Source organism: Folsomia candida, unplaced genomic scaffold (assembly GCF_002217175.1).
Source record: "Folsomia candida strain VU population unplaced genomic scaffold, ASM221717v1 Fcan01_Sc034, whole genome shotgun sequence".
Lineage (NCBI taxonomy): Eukaryota > Metazoa > Arthropoda > Collembola > Entomobryomorpha > Isotomidae > Folsomia > Folsomia candida.
Genome location: NW_019091226.1, coordinates 179,824 through 206,565, shown reverse-complemented (window position 1 = coordinate 206,565; position 26,742 = coordinate 179,824). Strand labels below are relative to the sequence as shown.

The window sequence follows — 26,742 nt, the reverse complement described above, 5'->3', positions numbered from 1 at the left end:
TATTTAATTCAGCCTTCGTTTTTTGAAAGATAACGGTCAGGAAATCTTCAAGAATATTTTAAGAAAAATTAAATTAATGCCTCACACGATGTATTATGTAACAATTATTTGGGGTAATAAAATCCAGATTTAAAAAGTAATTGCATATTACATGTTAACAATTTTTATACCAAATAAACTCAACCTTTATTAAATAAATAAAGATTTAAACATTTGTCCATAGTATTTAGCTTTAAGTAAATGCTCAACAATAACTAGCCAATTTCAATGATATTAATGTAGATAAAACTCATATTCGATAAGCGTGAATTTCTATAAAATGTGTATTTAGTCTTCCTCAGTCATGCCTTCTTTCGGAAAGGAGTGATGCTTCCGAAATATTTCTTCCACCCCTTTCTGCGCAACCGCCATCGTGGGGGCGTTCACATTAGAGTTTGTCACCTTGGGCATCACACTCGCATCGATAACTCGCAAATTTGTAATCCCAAATACCCTGAAAATTAAATAGTATCATTAAAATTTGCTGAGTTGGTGAAATATGTATCTCCCTGTAAATACTTGTAACCCGTAGTTTTAGAAATCTTCAGGAAGGCACTGATTTCAAAGTACAAAAAGCCGCTATCGCTTCATTCATACAATATTAAAATTATACCGGTCCGTAAAAATTTGCGACTCAATCCGAGCGGATCGGATTATCCGAAATTATCCGACTATTTACATGTTATAACATTTATCTGGTCCGATACCATCCGATCCGACCCATGTTAAGTAAAGGATCAGATAAAACTATCCGATTCGCGATGGATAGGATATTATCGGATCGGATAGGCCGACCCTAATTTTGGTACTTAAGTACGTATGTAAAACTCGTAAAAAATATGTCACTTACTGCATTTTCGAATTGACCACAGCCATAGCATCACTGTCCTTCCCCATCTTACAAGTCCCCGCCCAATGCCACAGCGTTGTCGCCAACCTTTGCAGGGCACACTTCCACATTTCCGCCGATCTTCTAGGCAACCCCTGGCAAGCTTGGGGAATATGAGACTCGTCCAACTTGTACCTGCCCGGTTTGAAAGCTTGTGTCCCCTCCATAATCTTGATACACAGGTTAATCCCCTCAACAACCACGTCCATGTCGGTAGGATCACTAAAATACTTGAAATTGCTGAGGCCCAACTTCCCATTCGCAGTTTCCCCCGCGAGGTAGGCGGTCGTGTTGAAGAGGAATTCCCCCACGCTTTTTGGGCGCCCTAAACAAGCCTCCAAAACCACGGTATCTGGATAATCTTCGCGAAAGAGTAGGTCAGCCAGCTGAATTTGGAGGTCTGCCCAGTCTCCCTCGCCGTCCGCTTTGGCGCGCGCGGAAGCGACAAAGCCTTGCGTTCTGCGCTGATGCGCGAGATAGCCTTGGCGGTTGCTTGGATTCCTTTGGAATTTCTTGAGTTCCTCTTCGAAATTTGGGTCGCGATGGGAAGAATCATTCCGCCGGAAGGGGAGGACAAGCATGACGTGATCCCAAAGGTTTTTACCCACGCCAGGCATATCTTTCTTGACTGGAATCTGGAAATTTGAAATTTTTAGAAAAATCAGTAAAATATTGTGCAAAAACTCTATTTTTTACACAAAAACTGTGCAAATTAAAGGACCGATTTTTTTTTTAATTCAAGGGTTCGAAGCTCTCCGTGGAATAATTTTTGTCTCAGTTTTCCCAAAATCTTTTCCTTACTATATAAGGTTTTATTTTTTCTTAATAAATATTTTGTCTTACTTTAGCAGCCTGAAGGACATCTGCTGATCCGATGCCAGATTTCGTTAGGAGGATGGGGGACCCGAATGCCCCTGCGGAAACGATAACTTCCTTCTTTGCATGAGCAATTTGGGGGATCCCGTGACGGGTATAGGCAACTCCATAAGCGTTGTTGTTGTCATCAATTAAAATCTGTGAATTAATTAATATTTAAAATTTCTTGTAACATTTTTATGGAAAAACATATTTAACGAGTTTCTTAACCTCTTAACGACAAAGTACAAATGTATGCATAATAGCACGTATAAATTACCCTGACTCCAGAATTTTTATAAAAACGAAGAATGTTTCTTTGGAAAACTCAAAGGTGGAATTTTTTCGGTATTTTTTTTCTAAAATTTTGAAACTTTGTCTGCACTGACCAATGTTAACAAGTGAATTTTTCCTGTTTTTTTGTTAAAAAATTGGAAAGTGGTTGGAAATGTTAACTGGTTGTTGTCAGGTGTAATACATATTTTTGAAATCAACGTTGCACGGAAGGTTAATTAAAAATTCGGTACGAACCTTTTCTGCTTGTGAATATCTGTGAATTGTGGGTTTCCAAATAAGCTTCCTTTTAATAAAGGCGTCGTAAGTGGACTCCCTTAACCCGTTGCGAAGGGAAACGGATTGAGCAGTAAACGCTAAAAAAGAGGAGTTAAAAAAAGTCAGTGGACACCCATTTCAGTGGATACCCGGTCGAGTATACAAATACCCGGTTTACCCGGCCGAGTAATTACACGTTGAATTTTCTTGTGTAAAAGTCAAAACCCTAGAAAAAATCTCCAATCCCATGGCTTACGTTTTTCTACTTGGCATAAAAGAAAATATTTGAAAGGAATCGGTGTAAATTTGGAAAGATGGTAATTCTCGTACAAATTTCAAAATTCTTTTAAACGTATAAAATTTTTGCAAATTTCAGAGAGAATTGCGAAGGTCCTTTTATTATAAATACCCGGCGGGTAGCGGTGCACACAGGATATATTTCAGGCCGGGTGCCGGATAGTCGGGTACCCGGAAAATATTCCTACTACCCGGGGCAACCCTACTTACAAGGTGTTTGGTAAGCATTTGGATCGCTATAGTTGTATCCAAGTTCCTTCCCTGCCAGAATCCACGTGTCCAAATATTCCGGAAGGTCCACGTCCACCCTTAAGGGTCCATGTTGCCCATAATATTCTATAAAAAGAAACTTTAGTTTTAGTTTTAATTTTAGTTTTTAATTGTTCTGTTTATGTACCGTAACGTTGCCTCTCATTGACCAGTGGTCCCACAAAATTTTCAGAATCTGTGAAGTGCTTCAACATGTTTTTATAATCCCAAGTCTGGTCACCGAGGAGTTTCGCCCAATTGTCGAAGTCCAGCGGAGAACCCCGATTGTACACGTTGGCATTGTGGGAACCTGTACCACCCAGCATTCGACCCGCGTGGACTGTGGCAATCTGCGATAAAAATCGGGTCAAATGAATATTGTGAAGTAGCTGTCGCACTGATTCAAATTTCTAAAATGAAGTCATAGTCTTGTTTCATTTGCTATAAAATCTCTATGGAAAGGTTTCGCACCCCCTCCATTAAAAACTTTAGAACAAAAGCTGCCGTATAAATTTTGAATGGAGAATATTGAATAATGAAATGTGGTCTTGGGAGTACAATATGTTTTTACTGTGCATAGATCAAAAAGTAGCAAGGGGTACCAAATTAAATTGAGTGTGCCCTAAAAATACCGATGCGTAAGATGGAAGCACTAAAGCCTGCGTGCTAGGCCATGGTGGTGGCTACCCTCCGTCTTTATACTCTCCATTCGCACACAGTTGAATTTTTACAGAAATTAAGAATTCTGAGAAATTACGCTACTGCCAGTCTCAATTTCCCTCAAATCATGTTGACGGGGAACTTCGAGACTGACAGTGGCGTAGTTTCTCAGAATTCCCAATTGTGGGGAAGAAAAGTATGAGTGAGATTTGACGGGTGCATTGATATGGTGGTCGCGTAGTACAAAGGAGTACGTCTGGGGCTATACCGGGAAATGTTTCCTTCGATGGAGACCGGGGTCACCAAATTTTTGCACTATACCGTTATTTCTCATTCCTACACAATTTCTGTAAAAGTTCAACTGTGTGCGAATGAATGCAATGGAGAGCATTTTAGTATTCCGATGTAAGACTTCTTCAAAAACGATTCAACTTACCCCGTCATCATCCAAAGCGGAGGTTAATTGAGGTATTGACTTATAAATTTCATTAATTGAGGGGTGTGATCTTATATCATACGCCATCTTGGAACCGATAAACGCCGGATAAACGGGTGGGGGTGGGTCGCCCCCCATTTCCAGTAAAAGGACGCTGAACCTATTCGATAATCTGCCCGCCACCAAACATCCCGCTGTTCCGCCGCCAACTTTGAAATAAATAAAAAATTGTTTAAATATTTAATTTTTCCAACTTCAAACATTTCAAAATTATTTTATCTACTTACCGACAATAAAATCATACTCTTGAATTTTAGGTAGGCCTTGTTGGGGTTCGAGTTCTTTTAGCGTGGAGTCCAAATCACGTTGTTTGTAGAAATCCGCATAATGTTGAATTATCACGGGTAGCCCGGAAAATACAAAGGTGGTTAAATCCATTGGTTAATTAATGAATTGGGACAAAACTTGGTATGCCCTGAATATTTGGGGGATAACTGTGTCAGTGGTGGATTTAAGGGCAAATTTGTACTCTCTTTTATCCTCTGGCTTTATCTATAATTGAATTCCAGATATTTCAAGATTATAATTTAGTTAATTAGACTATGATGCCATGCCACATGCACATTTCGCTTCTTACCTATTTGTTGGACTGCTCTGATTACTTAGGATCCAGGGAGAATGACGAAACAATGAATTTGAAAGGGTTGAAAAAATGTGGGTGAAAAAATGTGCACGCCAATTAAATATATTTAAATATGTATGGATACGGCAAAACGTACATATGTATCATCAATAAGGAAAAAACAGGTAGTGGGGTAGTCTATTCTTGTACATAGCTACCTTCCCAGCCCTAATTTAGTTTATTCTAAGAATGTTGGAAATCCTTTTGACTAAATGTTTGAGACCCAAACCTTAATATAAATATAGATATGTCTAAAAGGGCAATTGTCTCAAAGGAGTCAGGAGGTTTCTGCTGGGGGAATTTTTATGGCTGGACGGAACCCATATTGAGTGGGCATTGTTGGGTGAGCATTTTTGCTACGACATATCCAAAAGGCGTCAAAATCTGTCATTTTTTCCATCATCAGTTGACAGCCTCGGGCAGCAAATACATAAATAAATAAGATAAATTGATTCAATAATCATTAGGTTTCTTGATACTAAATAAATTTAAATTTTATTAAATTCACAAGTTTTTGATTTAAATAAATATGTACTCAACAATTGTTAACCAATTTTAACGATGTAAACATTACATATTTATATACATGAAAATTTTATGAACTTCGACAAGGGAGAGTAAAAATTCGTATGTATTTACTCCTCCTCCTCCGTCACACCTTCCTTTACGTGATGCCTCCGCAATATTTCTGCCACCCCTTTCTGCGCAACCGCCATCGTGGGCGCGTTTATATTAGAGTTTGTAATCTTTGGCATCACACTCGCATCAATAACTCGCAAATTTGTAATCCCGAGTACCCTAAAAGAAAGAAGTTTCATTAAAATATGTTGAAATATCAGTATGAATGCTTGCAATCCGCACTCTAATAAATCTGGTATAGCCAGTCGGATATTCATTTCTCGGTATTTAAGTTACTACTGCTTGGTATTAATTAAAATTATTTATCCTCGTCCATAAAAATTTGTTACGAATATGGTAAAACTTTAATTCCGAGCTATCTAATAGTACACTTAAATATTGCTTATCAAGTTGATAAGGTGACAAGCAATTTGGCTGACTCTGCTCAAGTAATGTTGATAATATCAACACCATATTGGCAGAGTCATATTTCCGCTGGGTATTATTTTAATACCAGATTTATAAGAGTGTAAAAGCCCGGGTTTAATTCCGGTCGGAGCGGATATTACTATTATAGTAAAATTCCTGAAAAAAAACTTACTGCATTTTCGAATTAACCACAGCCATAGGATCACTGTCCTTCCCCATCTTACAAGTCCCACACCAATGCCACTGCGTTGTCCCCAACCTTTGAAGGACACACTTCCACATTTCCGCCGACCTACTGGGCAGTCCCCGACAAGCCTGGGGAATATGAGACTCGTCCAACTTGTACCCGCCAGATTTGAATGCTTCCGTCCCCTCCATAACCTTTAGGCCAAGGTCAATAGCTTCAATATTGGCGTCCACATCGGTCGGATCACTAAAATATTTAAAGTTGCTGTTCCCCAATTTTCCATTCGCAGTTTCCCCCGCGAGATAGGCGGTCGTGTTGAAGAGGAATTCCCCCACGCTTTTTGGGCGCGATAAAGTAGTCTCCCAAAGAACGGTGTCTGGATTTTCTTTGATGAAGGGTTGGTCAATAAGCTGAACTTGAAGGTCTGCCCAGTCTTCCTCGCCGTCCGATTTGGCCCACGAGGAAACCACAAAGCCTTGCGTTCTATGGTGATGTGCGAAAATGCCTTGGCGATTGTTAGTATTATTTTGGAATTTTTTGAGCTCCTCTTCGAAATTGGGGTCGCGATAGGTGGGGTCATTCCTGTGGAAGGGGATGATAAGCATGACATGATCCCACAAATTCTGGCCGACGCCGGGCATATCTTTCTTAACTGGAATCTGTTATAAAAATAGGTATAAGATTGTGTAGATCAGTTGTACTTTAGTAAAAGATAATCTTTCTAGTACGAAAACGATAAAAGTAACGGTCTTTTAAATTAGAAGGGTCGAAGGTCTCGGTGGAATAATTTTTGTCACACTTTTTCCCCCTAAAATCATTGTGCTAGTAAGGCGATTTTCGATAATAAAATCTTAACGTCACCGTCCTAACTTACGTATTTTACGATACGGGGAATGAAAATAGTTAATCTCTGTATTTTTTTACATAAAAACAGAAAAATAATGGTTTTTAAAAATTCAAGGGTTCGATGCTCTCTATTGAATAATTTTTGTCTCACTGTTCCCAAAAAACTTTTGTTACATTTATTTTCCGAGTTTTGTCCTAGAATTTCCAAATAAATATTTTTTTCTTACTTTAGCAGCCTGAAGGACATCTGCTGGTCCGATTCCAGACTTAATTAGAAGGAGGGGGGACCCAAATGTCCCCGCGGAAACGATAACTTCCCTCTTGGCATGAGCAATTTGCGGTATTCCGTGACGAGTATAAGCGATTCCATAAGCGGTGTTGTTGTCATCAATTAAAATCTGTAGATTTACATAGTATTACTATTTGTAAATTTCTTTTAGCATCTATATTATTCGGATTAAATTGCTACATATTTGGGGGAAAAAATTGTGTACAGGGTGGTTTAAATGTCTCGCTACAATGGAAAATTTTTCATTTGGGAAAAATTCGAAAATCTCTCTTAGTAACCGAAATTGTCTCTGAAATTAAACATGTTAAGAATTTTGTCACCAAATATTTCTTTGTTCCGGCAATTTCTAATAAAAACCTTACTCCCAAATCCGTAACTAAAGGAGATTTAGGGGATTTTATCTTAGCAAAATCTTGCATTGTACATAGCGTGTGACCACACTTTACTTTTTAAGGCTTACCTTTTCCACTTGCGAGTATCTGTGAATTGTGGGTTTCAAAATAAGCTTCCTTTTAATAAACGCGTCGTAAGTGGTCTCCTTTAATCCATTGCGAAGGGAAACCGATTGAGCAGTAAATGCTAAGAAGTTGAACAGATTTTAATCACTTATCAATTTATTTAGGGATATCCCGGTACCCGGATCTGGCTGGAATCGGCTGAGTAATTTGCATATTCAATTTTCTTGCTTCAAACTCAAAATCTTACGAAAAATTTGACAAAATCTAGGAAAATATTATCTTATCCAATTTTTGAGAAAAACATGCCGGATACCGGAAATATTCCTACTACCCCGGGGCAACCTACATACTTACAAGGTGTTTGGTAGGCATTTGCATCGCTAAAGTTAAATCCCAGTTCTTTCGCAGCCTTGCTCCAATTTTCCAAAAAGTCGGGAACGTCCACACCCACCCTGAAGGGTCCACGTTGTCCGTAGTATTCTTAAAAAAATCACCGGAAATTTTTAGTTTTGAAAATTTAAATTTTCTAATTCTTCTGCTTACCGTAGCGTTGCCCCTCGTTGACCAGTGGCCCCACAAAATTTTCCGAATCTTTGAAGTGCTTCAGCATGTTTTTATAATCCCAACTCTGGTCACCGAGCAGTTTCGCCCAATTGTCGAAGTCCAACGGAGAACCCCGGTTGTACACGTTGGCATTGTGGGAACCTGAACCACCCAGCATTCGACCCGCGTGGACTGTGGCAATCTACAATACACCGTTATCACTAAATATAAAGACCTAGCGTCAAATCTACAGATATTCACCTTACCCCATTATCATCCAACGCTGACGTTAATTGAGGTATTGAGTTATAAATTTCGTTGATTGCAGGATGTGTTCTTATATCGTAAGACTTGATGGAGCCGATATACGCCGGATAAATGGGTGGGGGTGTGTCGCCCCCCATTTCAAGTAAAAGGACGCTGAACCTATTGGATAATTTGCCCGCCACAATGCTTCCCGCCGTTCCGGCGCCAACTTTAGCATAAATAATTGTTTACTAAAAAATATTTACTTTTCCAACTTCAAACATTTCAAAATTACTTATTTTACTTGCCCACAATAAAGTCATATTCCTCAATTTTAGGTAGGCCTTGTTGGGATTCTAGTTCTTTTAGCGTGGCGTCCAAATCGCGTTGTTTGTAGAAATCTGCATAATGTTGAATTATCACGGGTAGCCCGGAAAATACGAAGGTGGTTAAATCCATTAGTTAATCAAGTATGTAATTGGAGCAAAGCCCGTGGTATGTCCTCTGTACACTCAGGTTTGGCAATGCCGGAGGTTGAGGTCTCAAATTGTAATTAGAACTACATACATAGGTTAAATTACAAATATTTGCAACTTATAATGCAGCTATAAGTGGAGTAAATTAAACGTTGAGCCTACGCCAACATAAGCAGGGACATGAATGTGGATGAGATGAAATGTGGGTGAAAAAATGTGGATGAGCATAAGTACATACATATGTTCGTACCGTAGAACCTCTATTTATAGCCTTATTCTAATTGTGGGCGGTCTCCAATTATAGCCGGGTTTCTAATTATGACCTGTCTTGTCAGCTCTGTCCCGGTTCATAGCCCATCCAAAACAAAATGCTGCACATTCGGTGAATTTACGAATTAGGCCAAAATTTACAAAACTATTAATTTCATTTGACCAATAATACATTTAATGATGAGAAAAAATTTAAAAAAAACAAACAGCTAAACCCAACCTCAACTTAAACTGAATTGTTTTACTGGTGGCATATCTTGTTAAATAAGAGAACTCAAATTGAGTCAACATTAATTGTATGTGATTTAATAATATTAAAAATAAAAACTAGCGCGGAACAAAATTTAGCCGGTCTCTAATTGTAGCCGGGTCTTTGACCCCCAGTTTTGTTGGATTTTAGCCCGGCAATAAATAGAGTATTTACGGTATATCACCAAAAAGGAAAAAAAAGGTAGGAAGGATTATACGTATTCTGTTCTTGTACTTGCCTTTCTTATCCTAATTAGTTTATACTCATGTTTGTGAAAGAATATTGGACATTCTCATTACTAAATATTTGAGGCCGAAACCTACATACGTACAGTATAGGCAGAAAGTCATTATACCCTCATACTTTTTGTACATAAAGCCTCATATTGTTCGAGAAGCTTGAGAGGATGAACTGAAATTTTGCACAATTACTTACTATGATGTAAGGTTCCCGGAACCATACTTTGGATAGCGGCGTGGCACAAGCAACGACACGGTGAAATTATATCCAAAATTCCGACAGGAAAAAAGTCTTTACACCCTTTGACTTTTTGATATTGTTAATATAATTTTTGAACACATGCTCTTAAATCGCTCATCACGCACCAAATGAGTCATCATTAATTGAAAAATAGCATTTGTCTAATGCTGAACTAGTTGTCTGTTACTAATATAAGCTCATAATCACTCAAAAACACCTTAACCCCGGCCTGAGACAAATTGTCGTAAATTTTGATGATGAAAGGCTTCGACATCAAAGAATTTCCGACTAATTACCCATTGAGAATGGATGAGTTGCCAGAATAGTCCAGAACTGCAAAATGTTTGGGATCGAATGGAATTTAACAGCTTTATCATGTACATGGATCACGCCCCCATGGACGGATCACGGCAAGTTCTCCAAAAGCCAAAGATTTCACGGTTATCTTCACCAAAAATCAACTTGGAAACGAGGGAAGAATATAATCTTCGAGTTTCTGTGCGAATTACAAAGGGTAGGATCGCGTAAGATGGATTTGCATAGCGAGCAACATGGAAAATTCTATTTCTCCGCGAGGCCTATATTGTAGACAGCTCTAGATGGGCTAAAAATAACGATAATTGGACGGCTAAATGTTAGAAACTCCTGATATTGTGCGCCGACGTCAACATCAACCTGTTTGGTTCAAATTGGGACCAGTGGAATATGGATTCAGTAACGAGACGCTGACAAAATCAACTACAGTACGGTGACCATTAAGAATGGGGTGAAAATCGAATTGTTTGGGCGTGACGTTCTGGAGGGACGTCCAAAACTTTAGTACAATCGGAGTAATAATGTACTCCAACTACTACTGCGACGTTCTGAGTTGGAATTTGATGGTAACGTGAGGAAATAACCGTTGGGAATTAATTATATTTTCAAATAGTAAGGCGATCCAAAGCATACATCAAAATTATTGAAGATTTGGTTTTCAACAAAGGAGATTGATTGTTGAATTGCCATCCATAATCATCGGACAGCATGATAATGCACATTTATGGTCAATGGTGAAGCCCAAAATTACACAGCACATGCTATCCAACCTCAAAGGACTGGTCCTCGCCATATAGCTTGAATAGGAGAATTAGGACACTTCTGTCACTAGCGTATTTTTTGGCTCGATGCCAAGATGTGTTTTTGCCTCCTAAAGGATGTGGGAGGACATGCCAGGTGCTAATTTGACTGTTATTTAACACAAACAAATTATGAACACAATTTTTATTAAACTTTAATTGGGGTATAAAGACTTTTTTCCTGTCGGAATTTTGGATATAATTTCACCATGTCGTTGCTTGTGCCACGCCGTTATCCAAAGTATGGTTCCGGAAACCTTACATCATAGTAAGTAATTGTGCAAAATTGCAGTTCATCCTCTCAAGCTTCTCGAACAATATGAGGCTTTATGTACAAAAAGTATAAGGGTATAATGACTTTCTGCCTATACTGTACATATGTACACCCATATCTAAGGAGGTTATTGTATGAAAGGAGTTAGGGTTCAGGTGGGGGCATTTTTATGGATGGACCATGTATTTGCTAAATAAGTGAGAATTGATATAGAGTCCGAATTGTGGGGCGAGATTGGTATAGAGAATTGTTGGGTGTAAATTGACACGAATTATTTAGGCATACATATACCATTGATGAAAGTCCATGCAAACTATAGGTCTGATTAACAAAGTAAAATGCTTCGTGAAATAAAACTATCCATACCTATACACATTCATAGAACTGTCAAAAAACGGATTTTATTTACATCTAGTCATTTATTGCCAATTTACGTCCAATATTTGCACTCCAAATTCAAATTTTTCTACAATACTGAACCAAAAACAATTAATCCTGACTGGTCTGTGTTTAAATAAGGTACACATTTATGTGCATACTCCACTTTGTCAACAACTTCAATTTTTAATTTTATCCATTGATCATGTTGTCTGTTTTTGGGGTCAAACTTCTCGGAAAAACTCGTTTAAGTTAATTAAATCAATTTAAACAAAAATCCGATATTCCTACCTGAAAAAAGTTTTCCATCTTCGTATGTATTTATCTATGAACACTCTCCGAAATCAAGTAGTATAATAATACCAAGCCTAAATCATGTATTTATGACTCCACAAAATTGGTATTGATATGTATGAATGTATGTAATACCGTGTATTAATACGGTGTATTAATTGTAACAGCTCGGCAGAAAAGTTTTGTCATATCGGCAGCAAATTTTTACGGACCGGTATAATCTTAATACCAAGCGGTAGCAACCTTAAGACTGGGAGAGCAATATCTGCCTGGGGATACCAGATTTCTAACTGCGTAACCATGTCCAATTCACTATTCAATCCCGACAAGCAAATTGACTACACCCGTCACACAAAACTGCAAGACCAAAAGTGACGTAAACTTATCAAAGAAATTAGCACTTCCAATTTTAATCCTGAGTGGGGCACAAGACCGCCAAATTTTCCTATTTCCCGCCCCTACCCGTCCCCACTCACGCACCACCTCCCGCGACATTTTATACGGGGCTGCAAAAATGTGTAACATTCCGATCACGATTATTCCGTCAATGGCCAAGCTGGCGAAAACCATTAGGGTCAAAATCCCTATTTTCTCGTGATAGTGAATCAGCACGAATAAGCTGTGAATATTGACGATGGTCCAGCCCAGGAGGAAAAAGAGGATAAAGGGTGATTCCCAGCAGGAGTTGAAAGCATTAACGAAAATTTGAAGTCCGCGGTATCTCTGGTATTTAGTTTTTAGGCTGCGAAAATTTGCACCATTTTCCAGCATTTCTCGTCCCAATACGGCTTTAATGACCATTATAGGAACCATATAACCGATTATATTTGTTATGATGACAGAGCAGCAGCCACTCCACCAGAACCAGAACTCCAAAATGACAAGGATGATTTTAATCAAGATTGAAACATTCGTTTCAAAATGGACTAAAGGAAAAAGAGATGATAAACTGAATTGGGGTAGGACGATGCTCAAGGGTGCCATAATTATGGGTAGATTCGTCTTTGTAGCGAATACCAAGGCGAGAATGACCCTCATGATGGTTTCGAATGCGAAGGTGACCCACCTGATAATTATTTTATTTTATGAGACTCAAATAGATAATTGCGTATTTTAGTAAATGTACGTACATACTTATAAATTAAGTTATGATCAGGCGCATTTACTTACCTGTTAGTCTCACCAAATCCGCTTCTATTTCAAAAGTCTCTGTGATCATGGCAGACACTGCGGCCGTCTCTCCAGGCAACAGAAGCGTTGTGTCGTACAAGAAAAAACAAAAGGCTAGCGTCGCCAAAAAAAGGATCGTTTGATGTTCCCCCTCGTCCGTACAAGTCGATATAGAATTCAGTTCATTACTGCCAGGGCTTCTAAAAGAAATTGTTCTTAATAATTGCTAAAAATTAATTTGTGTATGCACGCTTAAAAATAATGCCAGCATTTTGATAAGTAAATGCGCTCTTAATTCTATGTAAAATATGCTAAATCCAGAGTAATGTTAACTTGATAAAGAGTAAAGTTTACCTTGGATTTAGTATAGTTTATTTAGAATTTAGAGTGTATTTCCTTTTCAAAATGGCAGAACTATTTTTAAGAGAGTGTTTTTGTGCATTAAAAGTTGGAAATCATACCCCAAGATTTTCCAAAGGAAAAATCCCGTGTAAACGGTAATCACCGCGTATGAAGCCCAGAACACGACTTTGCCCACCTTTTTCCCCTTCGGAGAAGTAAGTCTGCCCTCATTCTGGTCAAAATTAAAGGGCAATGCTTTGATAAGGAGGGGACACTCGGCCAATAAGAATTTAAAACCTTGGGCATAACTCGTCGAAAAAAATACTAGATTAAAATGTCGCTTGAAATTTGGAATGAAGATTGTCATCTGGAAAAACTTTAGGGGTAGATATTCTAAAAAAGTAAATTTCATGTTGTTTTACCAACAATGAAATCGAAAGTGCTGTGAAGATATGTTTGTGTTAAGATGAACTAAAAAGGGACAAATGTACATAGATACGCATATTTACTTTGGATAAATAATGAAGGATCATATCCGACATGGGAAATAACCGTTGTCTCGTCAATTATCACGAATTCGGGGTATAAATGATTACAGTAAGTCAAGTAAGGGGAGGTTCATAAATTATGGCATGGCTGAGGAGGGGTAAGGGTTCCGCGTGACAGGCAGGGGTGTAACGCGTAACATGTAAGGAAGAGGTAGGGTCTGAGAAATCGGATTTTTTTGTGTAATATAATTTATGCATGTTCCCTAGAGGATTTTGCAATATCATTCAGCCAATTTTCTAAATTGCATGGGACATATTTACTAATTGTGGGCTTGTACATATATGACAACTCTTCGAAGAAGATAAACATTGCAAAATGTTATGTGTTTATTTCCATGGACAAATTTGCCAAGTTGCCAAATCATACAGATTTGCATATATGTTTCATATATTTGTTTGTTTATGGGTATCATTGGTATCAGGTTATTCTTGTGTACGTATCTACTTACATATACATATGCATTTGCATACATAGACTAGGATTGCATATTGATAGAATTTGAAAAGTTTGACCTTCTGCTAATTTTAGCAAACGACTTTCATTAACAGGGACATATTTAAATTTTATATATGTTACATATTGTCCAGTTTTGAAAAAAAACTTTCCATAATTTCGTAGAAAAACTGTGAACCGACAAATAGATAATTAACTTTTTTAAACAAGTAAAATTCATTTTCATGTGTCCAAGGTGTGCATATGTAATATTTAAATATGTATGTTCATATGTCATGTGCATAAGTTATGCAAATGGGTTTGCATTTTTTAAATTGGCAGTAATTTTAAAAATGAATTGTTAAGTTTTTATTCTATATCAGTATCCATCTACACTATTACAAATCTGGTTGAGCAACATATGTACATACGCTCCGTACTGGTATTAATTTTATAATAAGTTCCTACCCGATTGGTAGTAACCAAGTAGTTGGTTTCTGAACTGTAAATTTTTCATTTGTGCAACATTACTAAACGGTAATTCCTGTTATTACCGTACCGGTAGAGTAATATATGTCGAGGTTAACGATTATGTCGATTATAGGTAATCCAATATTCAAGTAACATCAAGTGGTATTGATTAGTAATACGGTATAGTAATAGCTCGGTATTAACGTTTTACCATATACGTAGCAAAGTTTTACGGACCGGTATAATTTTACTCCTCAGCGGTACCAGATTTACTACCGAGAAATCACTACCTGCCTGAGTTTTACAAGGGCATTATCCAATCCCCACTTGCAAATTCACCACCCCCGTCACACAAAACTGCAAGACCAAAAGCGAAGTAAACTTATCGAAGAAATTTACACGGCCAATTTTAACTTTTAATGGAGCACAAGATCGTAAAATTTTCTTATTTCCCCCCATTCGCCCCCACTCACGCACCACCTCCCGCGACATTTTATACGGTGCCGCGAAAATGTGCAACATTCCAATCACAATTATACCGTAAATGGTCAAATTTGCGAAAACCATTAGGGTCAAAATTCCAATTTTCTCGTGGTAGTGAATCAGCACGAATAAGCTGTGAGTAATGACGATGGTCCAGCCCAGGAGGAAAATCAGGATAAAAGGCGATTCCCAGCAGGAGTTGAAAACATTGACGAAAATTTGAAGTCCGCGGTATCTCTGGTATTTAGTTTTTAGGCTGCAAAAGTTTGAACCGTTTTCCCCCAATTCTTGATCCAATATGGCCTTAATTACCATGACGGGAACCATGTAGCCGATCATATTTGTGAAGAGAACGGAACAGCAGCCACTCCACCAGAACCAACCTTCCACAATGACCAGCATGGTTTTTAGCAGGGTTGATAAGTGGGTTTCAAAATTAGCTGCGGGAAAAAGAGATGATAAACCGAACTGGGGCATAATGATGCTCAAGAGTGCCATGATTAAGGGTAGGTTCGTCCTTGAGGCGAATAACATGGCGAGAAGGATCCTCATGATGGTTTCGACGTGGGGAGGCGATCCAGCTAGGAAATTATTTTTTAAATGACATTGTAATTATTTTAGTTATTACATTTTTACATATGTATGTACATAAATATGAATGTACATATGCGTGGCATGTCTGCCCGCAAAACTTCACACATTTTGTGCGAAATTTTTACAAATATGTTAGTTATATGTCCTAAATCCAAAATCAGATGTACATACATTCGTACAAACATGTATTCATTTATATACCTGTTCTTGTCATTAAATCAGCTTCTATTTCAAACGTTTCCGTGATCATGGCCGAAACTGCAGCCGTTTCTCCAGGTAACAACAGTGTCGTGTCATAGAAGAAAAAACAACAACTTAGCGTTCCCAGAAACATGATGGTCTGATGTTCTCCTTCTTCCTCTGGGGTCGATATACTGATTGAAGTCCCCTCATAATTTCCAAGCCGCCTAAAAGAAAGGGTTTTTAACAATTAAAAAAAACAAGCTGATTTATGTATTTTTTTAAAAGTTCAAAATCGTACCCCAAGATTTTCCAAAGGAAAAACACGGTGTAAACGATAATCACCGCATATGACGCCCAGAACACGATTTTGTCCACTTTTCTCCTCCTCGGAGAAGTAAGTCTGCCTTCATTTTGGTCAAAATTGAACGGCAGCACTCTGATAAGGAGGGGACACTCTGCCAAGAAGAATTTAAAACCTTGGGAATAACTTGTCGAAAAAAATGCTAGACTAAAATATCGTGTTACGTTTGGGATTAAGGGTTGCATCTGGGAAAATTTTCGGAAGAAAAGTTCCACAAGATTAGATTTCATATCTTCTTTTTACCAAAAATGGTATCGAAAATACTTACAATGCAGTAAGATGAACTAAAAATGTACAAGTGAATGCACTTTGCAGGCAAATACACAAATAATAAAAAATCATATTCGACATGCAAATTGTCCGTTGTCTCGTAAATTATATACATATTATTGGTATATGTAAATTAGTGCACGGGAAGGTTAGTAAAACCAAGTAGGTAAGGTATTTTTGCAACATCAGATAATTTTCTAAATTGCATAGGACATGTTTACACTAATTGGGGACTTGAACAGTTGACAGTTCCTTGAAGATGATAAGCATTGTGACATGTTGTGTTTCTATTTTTATGGACAAACCTTGCCAAGTCGACAAATCGGAGAAATATATTTGCATATGTATTTTTTCTAATGGGTATCAATTATAAATAAACGCTTTGGTACATTTTGTACCACAGCGTTTACATATGTACATATTTAGATGTATTTACTTACTTATACTTGGACTGTATTTATATTGGTAGAAATCGAAAAGCTGGATCTTTTCTAAACTTAGCAAATAATTTTAATAAGTACGGACGCATAACCCTGATGGGTCATTGGTTAGTTTGTGGTCCATGGACGCTCCGCTCCAGCCCAGAACCCGTCGTGTCTCCGCCAGCACGGCGCCTATTCATTTGGATGTCACCATTTTTCCTCATATGTAAATCGCCTATAATCTCTGTCTTGCATTGGTCGAACCTGGGTTTTACAGGTAGTCAGGGCCGAATGGTGAACTAGGCATCATTCCCAGTTCAGGTAGAGGTTTTCCAGACCGACCACCAAAGTCTGGTTTTCCCTCTACTCCCCTGACTACTACTATCACAATTATTATAATCTAAAATTTGACTTAACTATGTAACTAACTATGTGATTGTGACTTGCAAGAGCTACTGGCTATTTATGCAATAAAGATACATACAAGTACGGACGCATGTATGTATGTACATGTTGTTTAGTTTGAAGAAAAGTGGTAAATCGTCGTCGGATGTTTGGTGGCGGACAAGTCGAGGGAAGAACAACTCGTTGACGGTCGAATAAGTGAAGAGGACAAGTCGATGTACAATATTTAATCGAAAATCTGGAAAATTTATAACAGTTCAGCTTTAAAATTTACAGTACCATTAAATTGTTTATACAATTCTGAAAAATTAGTTTTTCTTGCCTTTTTGAAAATTTTCCTGTGTAAGTATGGGGCATCTGTTTGACATGATCTTTATGAATATGTTGGAACAAAAGGAGTTGCAAATTGTGCGGTATGTATATAAATAGCAGGGTTGGCCAAGATACTTTGTTTCGAAGATACAAGATACAAGATACAAAATATTTGAACGAAACCCTAAGATACAAGATACTAAATACAAATAATTAGAGTTACACAAGATACAAGATACAAGATAGATTTTATCTGCTGTGATCCCAGATACAAGATACAAGATATTTATTTGAAATAATTTTTTCAAGATACAAGATAAATTATTCGAAGCTTGCAAACAAAAATATGAAATAACGAATCACCACTTGATTTTTTGTATTGTAGCCGAGTAACTTGTTAATAATGATAGTATAGACTCATAACTTACATTGTAATTTATAATGCAAGTCCCTGTTTTCAATTTATAAACAAACTAGCGTATAGCCCGGCCAAGGCCGGTTTCTAGAGTTCCAGTGGGGGGTGTGCCCAAAGCGAAAAATCCGTCATACTATACTTTAAATAATTCCCGGTGGAGACTTTGTCATACTACATACATACATCAGAGTGAGGGTTTGCCCAAGTCATACTGCATTTTAATTAACCTGGTCAAAGTACAATTTGATTTCCCCCTGTGGGAGTAGTTGAATAGCTAATTACATAAATTCCCGTCGCGTGGGAGTAATTGCATAGCTAACTATTTAAATTCCCACGCTTCACGCTCCCGTTAAGTTCCATAAACCCCGTTAACTTCTACAATTAACGCCAAGCTATTGACGGCGTTGGATTCAGCGTCAAAAGTACATTCGAATTGATATGCTACATCACGAATAAGCCATATTTACCCCCACGGTCACGGGAAGGTCACGCGGGCCTCGGAGATCAAAACCATTGACGGCGTTGGATTTGGCGTCAAAAGTACATTCGAATTGATATGCGACTCGCTGTGGGTGGAGTTTCTCAAACTAAAATAATTAATTAATAGTATTTATCACGATCACTTATCATGATAACCACTATTGATGAGTGATGTATGTATGTGGGGTACGGGTTCATGCATGCATTCATTCATGCAGTGGTTGCTCCGCTTCCTTCTTTGTCTCCGCTACGGGGCAACTTGCATCGCTTCACGCGACAGGCAGCCAGGCAGGCAGGCAGCCAGGGATCATACTACCACTTTATTAGAGTGGATATGAGGATTTCATCTGTGGTGACCCATACTGATTTTTTGAAATTATTCTATGCAGCTGAAATTATTATTACCAGTATATTCAGTTGAAATTTGGAATAATTGCTCTAATGGTTAGGAATATAATGCAAATTACAAAATTTGCCAACGTGCGAGGGTTTATTTACTGTGGATAAATAAATATAACGACGTTATACAACAGAACTTTGCATCCGGCTCGGCAAAGCTGTACACTGAGGTTTTTAAATCTTCATAATTCCAAGTTTTAATACTACCAAATATGCAAGTTTCCCGGTTTTTCACTAAAAATTTATCTTGTATCTTGACTAGTATTTCAAATAAAATTTGATCGAAATAAATTCTCCAGATACAAGATACAAGATACAAAATACTGTTTGAGAAACGTTCAGATAAAAGATAAAAGATAAGATAAACTCCGTTACACAAGATACAAGATACAAGATATATCTTGTATCTTGTATCTGATATCTTGTATCTTGTTAAACTATCTTGGCCAACCCTGATAAATAGGCGTCTGAAGAGTAAGTTCTTCGTCAACGCTTAAATTATTAATAGTGCCGATGTTTCTTTTATCTACATGCCTAACTCTAAATACGTACCTTAGCCACTTTGCATAATAAATCCAACAACTTTAACAAAGTCTTTCAATTCGAGCGTCCGATAATTTACAACAAGGTTAAGTCGTCGCCGATTTAGGTTAAATTTGTATATACCGAAAACTCGACCTTAATAGAGGACTTTTTTTGCTATGGACCCCCTTAAACACTTGTATTTAAATTTTGATAACTTATAAGATTAGCTAGTGAAGTATGTTCAAACGATGCAAAAAATGCCTGTTAAAAAAATCCACAGGTCAAGGGTACCTCTGAGGGACCCATCATATCTTTTACACATATCCCTTCATTGTGGGCCAACCAGAAGTCGTAAAAATATGGGGTTTGGATATTTTTTATCTAAATACGATTGTCTAAAACGAACTTCAGTAAGGAGCTGCTACACGACCTTTTTGACCTAAAGTTTGACCTTTTAACTTTACATGTATTGCGATAAAATTGGCATGCTAATAAACTGTGAAACTTAATTTTTATAGAGGTCAAACTTTAGGTGAAAAAGGTCACGTAGCAGCTCCTTACTGAAGTTCGTTTTAGACAATCGTATTTAGATAAAAAATATCCAAACCCCATATTTTTACGACTTCTGGTTGGCCCACAATGAAGGGATATGTGTAAAAGATATGATGGGTCCCTCAGAGGTACCCTTGACCTGTGGATTTTTTTAACAGGCATTTTTTGCATCGTTTGAACATACTTCACTAGCTAATATTATAATTTATCAAAATTTAAATACAAATGTTTAAGGGGGTCCATAGCAAAAAAAGTCCTCAATACTCAAAACTATTGACGATTGTGCGAATAGGGTTTCATATGGCAACACCTTTCGGTGATGCAGCTTTGACCTTGCTTGATAATTGTGCTCTTATTTGAACAGCTTTCTCAAGGGTATGCCAAATTATTTTTAATTTATTTTGTCTTTATTTCTGTTATTTCAATTGTCTCAAATTGAAATAATTCGACAAGAATGCCCGTCTACGATACTTTTGGCTCCGACGAGTTACCTCACTTGTCCAACAACCAACCTCACCCGCCTATGAGTGATCCAACGACGATTTACGTAACCCTAACAAACTAACTAAATACAGGTCTTTTTATTCCGATAAAATCAACAAATTCACCACATTGCTCGACACACTTCCTAAAACACCTAACAAAACGCCCCTATCCACAAAGCAAAACGACCCCACCATCCTCAACCTAATCGGAAGTAGCGAATTTCCCACCCTTCTATCCAAACTGTTCCTGCTTGCCCCATTTTTACAAATCGCCTTCTTAACTTGTCCCCCAGCCTCGTCCAACTGCGCCATATATTCACACTCCGCATACACTATGGACAACGTATTTAGCACCAAAACCGGGACCAGGAAACAGTCCGGATAGCCGATCTCCGTATGGTGACGAATCGTCACCACGACCCCAACCGTCGTCACCAGAACGGCCAACGCTAGATGGCTCGCGATCCACAAATTGTTCAGGAAACCGTTCATCGTCGCGGTTAAGACTTGTTGGCACTTGTAAACCAAGGCGACCTGGTCGATCGACATGGGCCCATGACAAGTCTGATATGCTTTGTTGTTTCGTATTTTTACCGGGGTGACCAATTTCAACCAAACCGTGGTAGAGCAGAGATATAGAAAAATGAATAAGATACCGTTGCTCGCGTGGACCGTGACTTGATGCGTGAAAATTATGAAGATTACGGCATGCGGGAGAAATCTTGGTTCGAAGACGACCTTCGTGTTGAAGACGGTGAGTAAAAATCGGTGTGTGGGTTCAACCTCGTTGAATAGGAGGAATCCAAAGCCAGGAATTACGGTTAAAAGGACAATCGTTAGTAAAATGTGGATCGTAATGTAGCGCCGTTCGAAGTTGGGGGTAATGCTTTGAATGTTAGATTTCCGGCTTGGAGGAGTCAACCATTCTGGAATACAATGATTTACATAATTCAGAACAAAGTTGAGTTAGTTGGGCGCTTTTTCTAATCCAGCCAAACCGAACTGAATTATTCGGATTCGGATCGTATGATATATCCAAAAGTCTGATAACCGACTCAACCATGATTCAGAAGTAAAATGTGTAACGATTTTTTGCACCTTTTCGACATTTCTTGTACTGCAAGAAACGTCAGGAAATTTAAGATGACAGAAATTCAAGTAGATTGGCGCTATCTAGCGGTTCATCCCTTCGCGCTAAATTTAATTAAAGGAATTTTCCCTAGATAACGCTTATTTCTCGCATTTAACGCACTCGTGCAAGAAATCTATAAAAAAGTGGGCACGAGCATATGTATTACGTCAGCAAATAAAACACCGATTTTTGACCACCCACTCACCCCTTCCGGATCCTACTCATATTGAGCTTAACGAGGGTAAGATAAGCGGCATAAAAACTATTAAAAACATCCCAACCACTTTTTTGATTACGTAATATAGGGACGTTCCATAAAGAAACTTACGAAAGAAAGTATTGTTTCTTGCATCTGTTTTTTTTACTATATAAAAACACTAATTATGTACATATTTATGTATGTATACAATACGTATGTATTAATATGTATGTAATGCATACTTGCATAATTTTATGTAATGTTTATGTAAATATGTATGCATTTACTAACTGGTTAGATATCCATCGAGGGTCAGCAATTGGTTGAAAGCTTGGACGAAAACATCTCTGTGTTTGAGATACGGTGTCGTAAATGCGACCGACGTGATAAGAAGTCCATGGTCATGAATGTCAACCAATCTGTACAATACGTTGAAACCGTCATCATCTCCACGATCATCAGACGAGACAAGTTTACACCAAAGTATTGCGAATTCTGCGGCAGCGTACAAACTAGTGACGCAAAGCCAGAAACATGACAAGTAGTACGAGTAGCGACCGGAAATGTAAAGTTTTTGATGTTTCTTGCTCCATCGGACGGCCGTAGCGTACCCGAGAGACGCAAAGTGATAGGAAAATCCGATCAACGTCTTGATCCGGGGCGTAATCATCGCTGGAGAGTGTCAAGATTTATGATCAAGGACTGAATATTAACTAAAATGGTGGTACATGCATAAATATGTAGATCGTGCATGCTAATCGGTTATCGGTTCTGTAGATCGATAAAGTAAAGATTGTGGCAATGTTTAAATAATACTAAATTATGCATGTAAAAAATCTACGCCAGTTTAGCTGAAATGATGCATTAAGTAATTAGATAAAGACTTGTTTATATTTGTGAATATGTACATATGTAGTAAAGTTCAGTTCCTTATTAATGCTAAATAGACACGCCTTTTCCATGCTTCCTTCTGTTGCAGATATTTTTTTGCAAGCAGATATCTAATTGTGCAAATATGTATCAGTAATGCACTAGTATGTATGTCATACATACATACATATATGTATGCCGTGCTTACATATCTACATGTACATATATCTATACCTATCAGGCCCGTACCGACGATGCTTCTAGGTGGAGCGCTGGCTCCAGGCCGTACGGCCGGAAAGGCCGTACCGGCACGCCCTGTACACTAGATATAATTGTGTGTTCACATGCCGCAAGATAAATACATATTAAGTGTGGAAAAATGTATGACAGACGTGCTCCCGGAAGTTCCAAGTCAACAATTTAACAATTTTAAACCCCAATCTGTTCTTACGAGGATAGATCTTTAGCTATTGACAGCGTTGATATGTGTCATACAAAATAGTATTACAATTTCAGACGTCCCTCCACGAATTCATAATCTCGTGTACGATTTGATTTCAAGAAATGAGACAGAGGATTGAACTCAGTGATCAGCAAATAAGTCTCGAGGGGTTTGTAAGTAGGGCACCCAAAAATGGTTTTTCCGTGTTAAAAATCAGTGTTAAATTTGACGTAAAACTGGTTTTACAATTCTCCAAAAACCGATTTTGTGGAAAACCAGTTTCACAATTTTCCGAAAAACCGGTTTTTAAGAACTCCGGTTTTAGGGTTTTAATAAGATAAACTTTTTTAAGAGCTAATGTTTTCTGTTTCGAATTGTTGAGATAAGAATTAGTTGTGCTGTAATCCCTTACTACAAGGTCAATTACTGTAAGGTCACATTTAATTTTAATTGTGCATTCCTAGATTATTATATTTCCAAGTTTTTAAAAATGGCAATAAAACCGATTTATAAAAACGGGTTTCAACCGGTTTGTGCAAATAATCTAACACCGGTTTCCTACAATTTTCCAAACTTCGATTAATGGAAAACCGGTTTTGGCACAATTTGAAATCTCCGAATAATCCAGTCTTTTAAAAACTTCCGATTTGGGACGCCCTATTTGAAAGGCTAGCACATGATTCCTGGTTAATTGGACGGAATTAGTTAGAGCTTAAACCTGTTTAGTGCCCAGGACGGATTTTTGGCATGAAAAAATTTTGCCATAAGTAGGAAAAGAAACTTGGGAACACACTCTAAAAATTCCGGTAATAAATTCTTAATACCACATATTACCGCTTGTTTAGTGAGATTAGGTATTACCATCAGCGTAGTATGGTCACACAGTATTACCATTTCCTACACCAAGTGGTAGCAAAGACTACCAGCCTGGTTAAGTTGCGTGCCAATTCGTGTACCACTGCAGCAAGGCAGTATTTAGTCTCATGCCAAAGTTACACTACATTAGCCGAACGATCCGAATTATTTTATTATTTTACACTGGTTATTTTTATTTTGGCGTTTAAATTATTCAATTTCGTATAATTTTCACGCCAAAATAAAAATAACTCGTGTAAAATAATACAATAATTCAGTTGATTCGGGTAATCCGGTGAACCAAGTAGCGTGAAACGGAGTTTTTTTACTGCGCAGTAATAGTACTACCAGCACATATGTGTTTACCGCGTGGTATTAAAATTTCTTAGAGTGCACTTTATAGTTGATTTGAAGAAACACCCCAGTTTGGCACACATTGTAATGAAATCCGAAGTACTGTGAATGGAAATCAAACAATCTGACGCTTCGCGTCCAAATTCCGCCCTACATACATAAGTACTAATCCTAAGCTTTAATTCTTTGATTTGAGATAAGACAATTGTCGTATTCAGTGTTTTAAATTTTACCACTTTGTTTGATTTTTACCATCACAGTGGCAGAAAGTGGTAAAAAGTGGTATAAACTGGTAACAAGTGGTAAAAACTCAGGATTGGTTGATTTAAGCTCTGGGAAATTCGAACTAAACTATAATTATAATAATACTACTACTTCAGTAGTTAATGGTTTACCATAATATTTCTCATCTTCCTCAGAGATTCTTTCTAATTTAATGAAGCATAATCGGTAGTGTACACTACCTATTATAGGTATTTCGTTTAATGCCCGTCATAAATGTACATATATTTTTTGACACGCATTTGTTTACAACATTTAACCGTGACATTTAAAATTGAAATTCATTGTGTGAAATGTGACAACATTAAGGTTCAAAACTGTTTAGAATATATAAATGTTCCTGTATATTTTTAAATAGTTTTAATAATACCTACTACTGTGATAATTATGTACAATGTGATGTTTATAACTTGAGTCATTTAAAGCACTAAAAAATGGTGGTACTATTTAGACTTGTGTAGTTACTTATTTATATGTATTTATGAAGTTTAACATGAAGACTATGGAACTACCAGTGAAATAGATAATTATTTGTTGCAAAATTTTTGTGAATTTTGTATGGAAAATTAGTCTCACAATACCCCAAACAGGTTTATACCACTTTATACCACGTGACTAGTTTTTAGCTCGGTGGTAAATACCGGTAAATACCAGTATTTACCAGTGGTATATACCACATGGTAAATACCACTGTAAATACGACTCGTATTATGGAAAGCCGTTTTAATTCTGCAGGAGTATGTACTAGTCGCCCTGGAACATTGTGGTCATTTGCATAATGGTCACAATTTTTCAGGGCAACTAGACGAAGATAATTGTCGTTTATCGAAGGACACTGGTTTTCGTCATTCCGCTACGTGTGTAAAATCTTTTGTGGTTTTGAGGGATTCTTTTATGCAATTTAGTGTTAGATTTGAACAATTTCTTTCTGAAAATTAGGGCATATCCAAATCTCGCGCAATGTCAAACTCTGCATCTTGTTTCAACATTTACATATTTGAATCACTGAATTCTTCCTGCCCCATTATGATTGTAACATCTTACTTATATAGGATGGTCCCAGAAATAATGCATCTTATTGTAGTTAGTCATGCATACTCAAACTATTGATCCCCCTCGGTACCGTTTTTTAAGATTTCAGCTCTGATTCTAAGGGACAGAGGAATTATCACAAAATGCTAACTCTATGAGCTGCGTTGCAAATTATTAGCTCACCCTGCGTAGCACGGGAGCTATTGAATTCCTCTTGTCCGTCTGTCTGCTAACGACCCTTTTGTATCAATTGATGCAAATTAAAATGTACCAGGTCCATTTTTTAATAAATTAATAGCACCGTTGGTATCTAACAATCACTAACACAAAATGATGCGAAATAATTGGTTGACGCGATCTACTACGCACCAACAGTGCAGAATCTCCGGGAGAAAGAGTCATACAATTTTGACAAAGTTTTTAAAATATTTAAGCATGTGGTGCCCTATTGGCACCACATGCTGCAAAGGTGGTGCTTACTAAATCGGCCTTCTCATCTTTTCTCCGTTTTTTTTCGCCCACTTAGTGCAAGAATATATAAAAATTATGATCTCTTTTGTCGGCTTATTCCGCACCTTTGGTGCAAAGTTGTCTAAATCATTATGAACCTTATTTTGTCGTATTAGTCTACACTATTGATGCAAAAAAATCTTAAAATTCTACACCTACATATTCCGATTATAATGCACCATTGGAACCAAATTATAGAGTTTTATACTTATTTTGTGCACTTATTCGGCACCAGTGGTGCAAAATTATATACATCCTAATTTATATTACAAGGTGAGCTACTTCTAACGTTACTACGTTTTATTTATAATTACGATCATTGATAAGGAAATTAAAGTGAGCCGAATATTTTTTTCATGTAAAATCTACTTCGCGGTTAGAAACATGGATATATGTAGAGGGGT

The 26,742-nt window shown here is 37.5% G+C and overlaps 3 protein-coding genes across 3 annotated transcripts; all 3 read right to left on the bottom strand.

Moving 5' to 3' along the window:
- Positions 1–169: 169 nt before the first annotated feature.
- On the bottom strand, positions 170–4,754 carry LOC110860730 (oxygen-dependent choline dehydrogenase). Its single transcript, XM_022109827.2, has 9 exons — positions 4,615–4,754; positions 4,265–4,529; positions 3,978–4,186; positions 3,030–3,231; positions 2,843–2,968; positions 2,315–2,433; positions 1,772–1,942; positions 890–1,563; positions 170–493 (listed from the first exon to the last, which is right to left on the bottom strand). The coding sequence occupies exons 2-9, from the start codon at positions 4,413–4,415 to the stop codon at positions 328–330; spliced, it is 1,818 nt and encodes a 605-aa protein (XP_021965519.1). The 5' UTR covers positions 4,416–4,529; positions 4,615–4,754; the 3' UTR covers positions 170–327.
- A 378-nt stretch (positions 4,755–5,132) lies between these two features.
- Positions 5,133–9,106, bottom strand: LOC110860829 (oxygen-dependent choline dehydrogenase). Its single transcript, XM_022109945.2, has 8 exons — positions 8,584–9,106; positions 8,296–8,504; positions 8,030–8,231; positions 7,841–7,966; positions 7,489–7,607; positions 6,967–7,137; positions 5,879–6,552; positions 5,133–5,457 (listed from the first exon to the last, which is right to left on the bottom strand). The coding sequence occupies exons 1-8, from the start codon at positions 8,732–8,734 to the stop codon at positions 5,295–5,297; spliced, it is 1,815 nt and encodes a 604-aa protein (XP_021965637.2). The 5' UTR covers positions 8,735–9,106; the 3' UTR covers positions 5,133–5,294.
- Positions 9,107–14,700: 5,594 nt separating this feature from the next.
- Positions 14,701–16,695, bottom strand: LOC118439364. Its single transcript, XM_035860614.1, has 3 exons — positions 16,335–16,695; positions 16,055–16,260; positions 14,701–15,840 (listed from the first exon to the last, which is right to left on the bottom strand). The coding sequence occupies exons 1-3, from the start codon at positions 16,625–16,627 to the stop codon at positions 15,089–15,091; spliced, it is 1,251 nt and encodes a 416-aa protein (XP_035716507.1). The 5' UTR covers positions 16,628–16,695; the 3' UTR covers positions 14,701–15,088.
- Between the last annotated feature and the right edge of the window lie 10,047 nt (positions 16,696–26,742).

Excerpts from the sequence above, each read along its gene's own strand:
- LOC110860829 (XM_022109945.2), bottom strand. The coding sequence starts at position 8,734 with ATGGATTTAACCACCTTCGTATTTTCCGGGCTACCCGTGATAATTCAA. Across the intron at positions 7,967-8,029 it reads CAACGAGGGGCAACGCTACG|AATACTACGGACAACGTGGA; the intron begins GTAAGCAGAAGA and ends GATTTTTTTAAG. Across the intron at positions 7,608-7,840 it reads AAATGCCTACCAAACACCTT|CATTTACTGCTCAATCGGTT; the intron begins GTAAGTATGTAG and ends TCAACTTCTTAG.
- LOC118439364 (XM_035860614.1), bottom strand. The coding sequence starts at position 16,627 with ATGAAATCTAATCTTGTGGAACTTTTCTTCCGAAAATTTTCCCAGATG. Across the intron at positions 16,261-16,334 it reads TTCCTTTGGAAAATCTTGGG|GCGGCTTGGAAATTATGAGG; the intron begins GTACGATTTTGA and ends CCTTTCTTTTAG. Across the intron at positions 15,841-16,054 it reads TGATTTAATGACAAGAACAG|CTGGATCGCCTCCCCACGTC; the intron begins GTATATAAATGA and ends ATAATTTCCTAG.
- LOC110860730 (XM_022109827.2), bottom strand. The coding sequence starts at position 4,415 with ATGGATTTAACCACCTTTGTATTTTCCGGGCTACCCGTGATAATTCAA. Across the intron at positions 1,564-1,771 it reads ATGTCCTTCAGGCTGCTAAA|ATTCCAGTCAAGAAAGATAT; the intron begins GTAAGACAAAAT and ends TCAAATTTCCAG. Across the intron at positions 494-889 it reads GTGGTCAATTCGAAAATGCA|GGTATTTGGGATTACAAATT; the intron begins GTAAGTGACATA and ends TTTAATTTTCAG.